General features: G+C 39.1%; 1 protein-coding gene across 4 annotated transcripts; it reads right to left on the bottom strand.

Annotated features, from left to right (window-relative positions):
* Nucleotides 1-100: 100 nt before the first annotated feature.
* On the bottom strand, nt 101-10382 carry tom1 (target of myb1 membrane trafficking protein). Of its 4 annotated transcripts, none has more exons than XM_069676008.1 (16): nt 10242-10382; nt 8685-8769; nt 8502-8580; nt 7213-7362; nt 6957-7091; nt 6723-6857; nt 6456-6572; nt 6140-6273; nt 6009-6051; nt 5801-5927; nt 5652-5715; nt 3983-4055; nt 3521-3586; nt 3052-3114; nt 1868-1907; nt 101-779 (listed from the first exon to the last, which is right to left on the bottom strand). In XM_069676008.1, exons 1-16 carry the CDS (start codon nt 10291-10293, stop codon nt 685-687), a joined length of 1458 nt encoding a protein of 485 aa, XP_069532109.1. In that variant the 5' UTR covers nt 10294-10382; the 3' UTR covers nt 101-684. The 4 variants fall into 4 exon arrangements, with proteins under 4 accessions (XP_069532109.1, XP_069532110.1, XP_069532111.1 ...); XM_069676009.1 differs by having other exon boundaries at nt 6140-6270; XM_069676010.1 differs by lacking the exon at nt 3521-3586.
* Nucleotides 10383-10941: the final 559 nt, after the last annotated feature.

Below are 10941 nucleotides of genomic sequence, written 5' to 3'. Positions count from 1 at the left end.
AAAAAGTTAAAGACCTGCAAAGCCATTAATTGGATTATACATTAGGAAACCTTAATGTGCAGCATTGTAGGATTCAAATGACAGCAGCCAGACATCCAGGTAATCATTTTAGTTTTATTTATGACAGCAGTATATCATGACTTCCTGTTAAACTTCAAGTAAGACATCTTCACGAGAGAAGTTTGATGTACAAAATCTCATCCAGTTTTCTTTGACATCCTGCATCAATAATGACGCGTCAAACTTTTCTGTTATGCAATTTTCTTCTCTGACGTACAAGTTTACAGTGTGTGCTACTTTGACGGGGTTTTCTTCATCATATTTGACAATACATATATTACAGCAATATAATACATAATCTATGTTACAAAAGCTGTTTCTGTAACAATATCTCCTCTTTTACAGCAGGAATGTAACCTTATAAAATGTGCAAATGTTTGCATTCCACACACGGACAAACCCTCGTTACAATATCGGCTAAAAAAAAACTTTGTTCCTTAATCAAGTAACATTATTTTATCAGTTTAAAAAACACTTTTCCCCAGTAAAGAGCATTATACACAGATATGACATGGGTTGTAATTCCAAAGTCAAATGTGCCTTTGAACCATTCGTTTAAAAGAGGCTCCACTTCTCAGCCGACGCTTCATGAGTGTTGTTAGTATGGCAGGTTTAGAGCGTGGCTTAAGACTCGGAGTGGTTGTTATCCTGAGAGGAAGCGCTCAGGGACGGCAGAAGCTCAGCTGCTTTTGCTCTTCCGGCCAAGAACCTGTCAAACTCTGCAAATGGAGAGAGAGGCTAGATTAGATGAGAAAAACAACACATCAACCATCTATGGTACATTTGCTGGATGAATTATGGGAACAAGAGGTAGGAAAGGAAAAACACATGAGAAGAATGAACAAGCTTTCTGTGAACATAAAGCTATTAGCTATATCAAAGTCTATATTAGCTTGTGAATTACTTGACTCCTAATCATTTAATCCCAAGTAAGGAAATCAAATGTTGCTGCAGCACAAAGACAAAAGAAATCTCTGCGCTGCTGCAACAGGCTGCCGACCTCTCAGCGCTCGGAAGTAGAAAGCTAAGCCACAATCTTTCCAAATACAATCGCAACTGCAGAGGTACTTCCTGGAATAGGAATCACTGTTATAGAGTAGTTAGCAGTTCAAGTAGTAGTAATACTACTTAAAAACAGCTGTGTCAAAACTGACTCTGGACTGTTTCATTACCAGAATAATTTTCTCCTTTTCTGTGTCATGAAAGATAAAAATATGGCTGCAGTCTATGAATGGATATGTCTGAAAATAGGTTAGTATGTGGCACCACATTTCCAGGTAAGCCTCTCCTGCCACCTATAGCTCAAAGCAGAAATATATGGCAGCAGAAATAAGACTGATGGGCACTAATTAGAGTGAATATATTTCTTTTAAACAAGTTTGCAAAATGTGATCAAAACCTCAATTTAAGCCTGTTGCTATAAGTACACACAGTTTGTCAGCATTGTCTGCAGTATCATTATAACAAACTACACATCAAATCTACAGCAAGTTTAATGTAAACCGGCTCATCAGGAGCTTTTTATGTACATGAGTAACAAACAAAATAATAGATGTTACAGTTTCATTTAGCAGACGCTTTTGTCCAAAGCGACGTACATCTGAGAGTTAATGATCTGTGCATTCATACTCGATGGCTCTGTCTTTGGGAGCAATTTGGGCTTCAGTGTCTTGCCCAAGGACACTTTCGACATGTGACGGTAGCAGTCAGGGATCGAACCCTCAACCTTCCGATTGAGAGACGATGACTCTCCGCCACTGATGGATCTGCTTTTTTTAAAAACAGGATGTAAGTTGTAAAGACTCACCTTCACTGGTCACGCCGTCTGAATCCTCAAAGTCGTCATACTGTGGCACAAACAGAAAAGAAAAGACATATTTTGCTTATTACAGAAAATACATAGACAATTCATGCCGTTAAAAGTCTTGTTTGGCTTGTTTTATCAATTTTTGATGCCAACATAAACCACACTTGTGTATTTATGTATAAATATGTACACTTGACGCATGACCTGCCGAGCACTTTCCAGAATTTATTTATGTTTGCGTCGGATATTCACTCATACTCCACAAGACGCTGAAATTACTTTCATCTTGCTTGTTGTCGGTTTTCTCTTGCTCAATATTCTTTGAAATACAGAGGAGCATCTCTTTGGAACAACCCGCCTTTATCACTACATTCAACATCTGCATGATCATCATTCAAAAAACATCTGGAAAGGACTCTGATGAGCCACAACTCTTTATGGACATCATTTTAGTTCATTTCACTGTGTAAAAACAATCTTTAGTCAAGTCAATATATCTTTAATAATGTTGTATTACTGCTGCTTAGTCTCAAAATTTTGATCAAGTAGGACATTTTCTGTTTTTATCTTTTATTAATATTTACTAGGGGAGGTATTTTCACAAGCCTTCTTTTGCTTCTAACCTCTCCGGCACAATGTCCATCTTTTTACTGAATTGTTATCGCCTCTTTTTGTATGCGTGTATATGTGCAAATAAATTGAGTTGTTCACAACCTTAGTTTAGCATGCTAAAATCTGCTAATTAGCATTAAAAGCAACAGACAGCAGAGGTGTTACCACTACAATGGATACATTGACCTGAAGATGGCGCTAGATTACATGTTAAAGAATCATGAAAGTGATCATTGATCCTGATGGAAACATGAATTTATGATCAAAATGTCATGCAATCAAATATCTGTTGATATATTTCACTTTGGACCAAATAAGCAGCTTAACACAACAACAAACAGGGCCATCTCTAAAGTCTAAACCTGAGGAATGGGTATTTAGAATTAATGAAGCAGATACTAAACAGACATTTAACCTGGTACTGGCTTGATTTGGTTTGTGTACTGAAAGCAAAATGTAACTATAAAGTGCATTGAGTGTTTGAATCAGCCAGAATTATCCTTCAGAGAATTAAAACCTAAACAGAAAAAGTGCAGTACAACTTCTGATAATTTAGTAATCCAGCCGTTTACCTCGTCATCCAGCGCTAGCCAGTCCTCAATGTCATCCATGACATTGGACTGGTTGATAGGAATCTAATAAAGGAAGCAGCACATCAGGATGGTTAGTGCAGTATAAATATAGACTTTAATAACATGTACGAAAATGGAAAAAAGCTACCAAACCACTGAAGACAGAAAAGAAAAAACAACAACACAAAAGAAGAACCACGTGAAAGAAAAGCAAGACCGGTATGTAAACAATGTAGTCTATCAGGACAGTGCAACCCAAACGTTGGCATGCTCTAAATGTGAACTCCAACAAACACCTTATTGTCTTGCATGCGAACCATTCTGTTCAATACCTCAACCAAACCCAAAAAGTGACTCAAACAAAAGCAGGCCACACCACAGAAAAAAGTCAATCCTATCCTCATGACAAAACCAAAATACAGAGGGAGTGATGAAACCATGGAAAACCAGAGTCTGGACACACACCCACCATTCCCCTTTTAATCATCCAATCTAACTTTGGAGAGGAGCTGCAGGTGGAGGCTGGGCTGCCATCCTTCATGCACAGCGGAGAGTTAAATAAGGAGGAAAACAGTTACTGAGACAAACCAACACAAACATGAACTCAACCAACCTTTAATTAGTCAGATTATACTGCAGTACGCCTTTACTGAGACTCACTAGCTGCCTCTCCTGAAACTCTTCCTCCCTCTTACAAGTGAAACAGCTCAGACTTTGTGTACAATTCAACTTATATCTGTACAGTGAGCTTATTTAAACCTTGAGATTGGTGTCCATGGATTTTGATTGGAAAAGCAGCATGTTTCTTAGACCAAATAAGCAATTCTACACTTGCATTTTCTTTTCTTTGTCACACCAGATACGAGAAAGTGGGAAGAGATAAATGTGACTTATACTGTTAAACCATTTAAATCCAGAATAAAAGACATACCTTTCCAGGGTTTTGTAGTCTGCTGTTCTGAGCCTGAGCCAGAGCCAGGCCGTCCACTACTTCAGGCTGCTCACTGAAACAAAAGATTTGTGCAGCGGTTAACTGCCACGTAAGCTGATAAATTCTCTTTACAAACGTTGAAATACTGGCACATTTCCTAAGGGGACTGAGTCGGATTTAAACTACAAAACAAATATCAACCTCTGCAATAGTTATTCCTTGGGAAAGAGTTGAAGGTCATAAAATAATATTGTTATTTAATATAACAAATCAGTTTTTTTTTCAGTGTTCAGTGGTACTGCTTTTTATCTAACATATCTCTTTAATCTTTGATATACCCTTTTTATCTTATATTTCCCTACAGATGAATGCAAATTTCCTTATCAACACCACCTCCTTTCACCATGCCATTTAACACTACCGGTTATGAGCTACGGTCATGATATACATATTACTGTTGATTAACTGCTTTGAGCTGACTAAGCTAAAAGTTTATTCATTACTCCTATTTAACTATTTTAACTGTTTCTACATTACGTTTACCTAACTACTTAAAATGTTACTTCATTAGCCTGCTCTTAGGTAACTATTTCAACTGTTCTGTTTATACAGATATAGCAAAGTACTTCAACTGTTCTTTCATTACTTTTAGCTAACTATTTATCTAGATATAGCAAACTATTTCAATTTTTTAGTCATTACTTCAAGCTAACTCTTTCAAATTTCTATGATTAACTTTTAGCTAACAAGTTGGGCTGTTTATTCATTACTTTTATGTAACTATTTTAACTGTTTAATCATTCTGTAAATCTAACTACTACTGTTAGATGACTTTTAGTTAACTACTTCCACTGTTTACTCATTAGCCGACTTTTAGCTAACTACTTCCACTGTTTACTCATTAGCCGACTTTTAGCTAACTACTTCCACTGTTTATTCGTTAGCCGACTTTTAGCTAACTACTTCCACTGTTTATTCGTTAGCCTACTTTTAGCTAACTACTTCCACTGTTTATTCATTAGCTGACTTTTAGCTAACTACTTCCACTGTTTATTCGTTAGCCTACTTTTAGCTAACTACTTCCACTGTTTATTCATTAGCCTACTTTTAGCTAACTACTTCCACTGTTTATTCATTAGCTGACTTTTAGCTAACTACTTCCACTGTTTATTCATTAGCTGACTTTTAGCTAACTACTTCCACTGTTTATTCATTAGCTGACTTTTAGCTAACTACTTCCACTGTTTATTCGTTAGCCTACTTTTAGCTAACTACTGCCACTGTTTATTCGTTAGCCTACTTTTAGCTAACTACTTCCACTGTTTATTCGTTAGCAGACTTTTAGCTAACTACTTCCACTGTTAATTCATCACTTTTGGCTAACTATTTATTTTGATATAGCAAATTACTCCAAATTTTTTGTCATCACTTAAGCCTACCTATTTCAACAGTTTATTCATTAGCCCACTTTAGCTTACTATTTCAACAGTTTATTCTGATGTAGCTAACTAATTCCCATTTTTATTTATTACTTCAAGCTTACTATTTCAATTGTTTATTCATTACTTTTAGCTAACTGTGAGGTCTTTGTGTTTGTTAAGTAGTTTTTATGAAACTGAACTTGAACTTGAGTTGGTACACAGCAAACAGATGTTGACTAAAACAGTACCTTAGTCTTTGTTGAGTTGGGACATTTATTTTCTGTGATAATGTGTCATCTGATTCACTTGTGCCTGCAAGAAGAACAATGACAAATTTACAAGCTTATAAAAAGAGGCATTGTGCATTTGCAGCACTTACGAAGACTCGATTACTTACTGAGTCTCGCCATCTGACTGGACAAGCTGTCAGATTTTGAGTGGCTGAGTGAGCTGTCATTGGAAAGTGATGCGACTCCTGACTCGGCTGTCAAATCGAGGTCTGTTAGGTTGACGTATGTGTGGCTCTGAAGGACAAAAAGTAATTCATTTAAAATCCAAGATGCATAATTATGTATTTGTTAAGCTCTGAAGTCAAACTTTTTTACCTTCTGTGCTGTGTTTTGACCATTTGTTATTCTTCTTTCAAACCTGTTAATGGTAGAATAAAATTAGTGTGTCCTCTTAAAACTCTTATTTTGTTAATAAATAAAGAAGTATAATAATAATCGAAGTCAACCTCTGGTAGCGAGTAAATGCCGTGTTCATCTCATCGTTGGTTGCCAGCAGCTCTTCAATCAGGTTCTCCTCACTGAGTCTGGGGACGATCTTCACTATCCTCTCTTGCATTTCCTTACATACTGTGTATAACTGCTAATGACACAACCAGACAGAGAATGTGTGGGCGGGGGATTGAGGGGCCAGATGCAACAAAAAATGTATGCAGTACGAGATCAGTTAAGGGTAACACACTGTTAATAAAAAGAATAGAGGGGAAGGATTATCTTTCAAAGAGGAGTTCACACTTTTAAAACAGAGTCTGTTTAGTTTTTTACCTCCAGCAGCTCCATGTCTGCTTGCTTTGCTGTGACAGGATCCAGCTGACTCATCATGTCTGACATCATCGTCAGGTTGCTGCGAACCACTCCCAACTCTGCCTTAAGCTTTTTCACCTGGAACGTCAACAATGTAGTCTGAATACACACAGCTATAATAGAAGGCAGACAAAATGAATTGAGAACCGTAGATACAAAGGAGAGTTGTGAAACAGCCAACGTGGAGAAAGATCGGATATGAGCAGGACATAAGACATCCATTATCACCTGGCTGGGAGTGAAGGCATTGTTTCCCTCTAGGGCCTGTTTTAGCTCAGAAGTCTGTGGTGGGATAAAAGGAGATTTGGAAGATAGCAGCATAGCAGGAAGAGTAGTGACAACAGGCCCGTTCGCAGGCAAAGTCTGGTAGGAAAAGGTAAAGAAAAGACCCGAAAGAAAAGTGACCAAAGATGAAAGTTAGAACCCAAACATCAGCAGTGGTCGCACCAGGTATGCTTGTACCTGTTTGGGGGCTTGGACAGGTGAGTAACCGTCAAGTTCTGTCATAGGGAACTCGAGGCCTTTCCTGCGTAGGTCCTCGTACACGGACACCACACCCGTCAGGTCGGGTGAGCTACGGAATGCGTCGGCCCACGCCTTCATGCGAGAAAACCACAGATTAATCACATAATGAGCTGACGGCAAGACTGAGAACTAACCTGATGGACTTCTCCATGCTGCCACAGTGTTGCCAAACATGTATTGTGGCATTTGTCACCTGTATGATGCTGAGCACTCTGTCATGCAGGATTAATGGAGGGTTGTTTCTGGGGATGATCGAGCGCACCAGAACTCCCTCTACAAAATCGCGCGTCGTCACCAGGATGTGAAACCGGTAGCCGCAGTTCTTCACACAGGTCTCCAGGACCTAACACGCAGAAAATAAGCACAAAGCTGTGAGAGAACTGGGGCTGTCAAGCAGTTAAAAATAATAATCTAATTAATTACATGCTTTGTGATGAGTAAATCTAAGTTAATGCATATATAAATAATTCTTGGGAGAAGCATTGCATCACAGCGAGACTTATTTAATCTGCATAACTCTATCTCTAGTTAGTAACTTATTATTTCACCCTTTTTAATTGCACTTTATTTTCCTCCTTATTTAAAGTTATAACCTCGAAGATCTCACTTTCGTTCTCTTTGGCGGCACCTATGGCGATAAACGGTAGTTGCGGGAGCCAGTGCTGCATGTGTGACGTCCACGGTTGGCTCCGGTTGTAACTCTTGATTTTCCTGGCTGACGGTCGCTTTCCTTTTCAGACTGTTTGCTTCATCTGAGCGTCGAGTTTGTTTCTTTTTCTTTGGATTTTCACTTCTTGTTGAAGTTGTATCTGTAGTCATCCATCTTTTCTTTGTTTGTTCAGCCATAGTAGATTACTGTTTACTCGCAACACTTGCAGAGAGCGGAAAAGCAGCCGCTTAGCTCCGCCTACCCTCTCTGGCAGACCAACCACTGCTGGCTGATGGAGAACGCGTCACTAACTGGGCGCCGTTTGTGATTGTGTGTAAAACTGCAAATGCAAAGGCTTTCATCAGCGGGCCATAGGCTCAATCACCATTATGTTACCTCATTCGGCGATAGATAGAGACTTAACAGACATTTACTTAAATGAAAATCCTCGAGATTATCACTTTCAGTGTTTATTCACAAACCGCTTTAATCTGCTCACCTTGCTTCCCTTTATTTCTCTTTTCCTCACATACACACACACACACCTAAAAATCTGCTCTCTTACTGCACACACACACCCAAACCTCTGCTCTTGCCATACAAGCCATACAACTATCTGTCATCTGCTTCCGTCATGTTTACAACTCACTATAGAGGGTTTAATGCTCAGTGACAAATGGTTTCAAGTGCCATAATGGAGTATGATTAACCTGCATTATTTCTTTAGTCATGCTAGTTTTTCAAAAACTAATCAATTTTAAAATGAACACCTTATTTTGAAAGCCCTAACCAGAACCGGGCAGAGCATGAGGGTGACGAGGGAAAACACTCACAGTGAGCGCCAGCATGACCTCCTTGAAGTTCTTGTTTCCCACAATCCTTTTTTTCAAGGCTCTGACTGCGTCTCTGGGTCTGTAAGCAGAACATGTTCAACAGTCAGAGGCATGAAACTCCCGGAGGACTAGTTTGTTCCCGATGCAGACAGATAAGTGACACACACAGATATGCAAACACACCCTTCCTCTGCGCTGTTGATCATGTCACAGATTTCCATGTTGAGGGCCCAGTCTTCTGACGGCAGGCTCGAGCCTGTCGCATTCTCTGTGGAAAATGAGAAATATATACATGACTATGACATAGTAACTGGGATTTTTATCATAGTGAGATCCTTTGGCCTGCCTTCAGGATTATTAATAAGATGAGGATGTCATTTATGAAGGCTTACATGTTTCATAATGTAGAAATAGTTCATACTTAGCATAACAAATACAGCACTCTCAATTTTGACGAACAAAGATGAGTCCAAAAATATCATTTCTGACATCCCACAGGGATCGTTCCTAGGACCCTCTTGACACTAATTACTTCACCCTCTGGAAACCTATTACTTCATCTATGCCTCTAAAGATGAAGTAATTAGTTCTTTCTACAAGTAACAGTACAGCTTGTCTATTAAAAAGAAGATTTATAAAAAAAATTATTCTTAAAAAGAGCGCTTCACATTTGCTAAAGAACACTGTATTTTCTGACAAACAATAATAATCCACAAATTATGTTTCTGGCATTCCACAGGGATCAATCCTAGGGCCCTCTTGAGTGACTTAAACCCAAACAATTTGGTTTTGTTAATGAGTCCAAAATGAGCTTTTTCTGTATGCTGACTATTTGAATTCAAAGTGTGGCGTTGACACAGAAAATACACTCTGCCAGGAATGACAATAAAATACAATTTGCCAGATTAAGCAATGGACTTGCAAAATAAGTATCTGGTAACGCTATGTTTAATTTAGGTTGATTAAGTGTAAAAAATCTCTAACTTTTTCAAATAGAAAAAAACAGTAACCAGTAACGTTAGTTGCGAGTTATGTATGTCTTTAACACAATCTATAGTCGACTGATATTCTAAATCTTTTCAATTTGTGGCACCTTAACAAGTAATATTAATAGGAGTTTGATAACATAATTTAAAGACAACTATTAAGCCTTTTGATTTATAGATATGAAAGAACCGATGGGTGTGTGTTTTTTTGTATTTTTGTTTAAATCTACAGTATGTTTAATTAATAATTAATAATGTTTATTTGCTATAATCAAATCTGCATATCCGTTTATTTAAACGACTGACTCTCAGATTTTCATCAGTCAATGATAACACATGTGCAGTCATTATCCCACAGTAGAATGTGCATCTAATTTAGGTCAGGAGGATGTCGGCCACTGATCGTCCCTCCCAGCTATCGGCAGGATAAACAGACACGGAAACAACCAATCAAATTGCGCATCACGGCAGATAAATCCCGCCTCTGCCAGATCATTGTTCAACGGACGCGTCAGTCAAACCACAACCCGTCTCTCCTGTGTCAGTCTTAAATTTAACTCGGATTTATCACTTTAACGTATCGACATTATAAACCCACCAGCTCGTGCAATTACAACCCTACATAATACAAATTGAGAGGAGGCTCGTGAGAGATGTGAGCGTGGGAGGCGTGATGACTCCGGTAAAGGTGACTGAGCCTGACTGAAGCGTTTGGTTATTACAATGTAACGACTAATCCCGATTTTTGGCTCACCGATCCGTTGTCCCACCGGAGTGCTGAACGGATTCCCCAGTAAAAACTCCATAATGAGGGCAGGTGAGGGCCCAGCGAAGCACCGACGTCCCCGGGCCGAGCTGTATGCGACAACAGATCCTGCAGGCTCCCGCAGACTGCCGCTGCTCACACAAAGTGGGGCACCAGTTGAGCTGCGTCATACTTTAAAGGGAAAGCAGCCTGCAATTATCGGACGGTCGATGTAATAATGTTGTTGCGATATAAAAGTGCTCCCCACACAGGCACTTTGTGTCTCTGCGCTAGCTCAAAGTAAAGTGCTCTTAGGCGGTAATTTATATCGATTGATCTGAGAATTTATAACTTTACTGTCACATTATGGGCAGCCCAGCCCACATTAAAGGCTTGGCCCCTGAAAGGTCTAGAAGCCCTCCTTAAATCTGAGTTACTCATACAAACGCACCTGCTTTCTCAACAAACTCTCTCCTACAAACAGACACTGACTGGACACAGTTACAGGCAACACGTCATTACTAGTGTTGGATTAAATAAAGAAAGTCTTCACTGTTATCCACATTATCCTCTTCATCCTCTTTTCACAGGTGGATGTGGCAATGGTAGCACTTTCACTGGTGCTAGCTATATGTCAACGTTAGCTACAACATAGCCTCCTGAGGATCATTCTTTTTCTTCAGAGGGGCTCAAAGCAGGTTTCTGAACT

Source organism: Semicossyphus pulcher, unplaced genomic scaffold, assembly GCF_022749685.1.
Source record: "Semicossyphus pulcher isolate SPU_LCO1_2020_fin unplaced genomic scaffold, fSemPul1.0.p SCAF_25, whole genome shotgun sequence".
Classification (NCBI taxonomy): domain Eukaryota; kingdom Metazoa; phylum Chordata; class Actinopteri; order Labriformes; family Labridae; genus Semicossyphus; species Semicossyphus pulcher.
The sequence above is the reverse complement of the archived record's forward strand: the minus strand, read 5'-3'. Positions and strand labels throughout refer to the sequence as shown.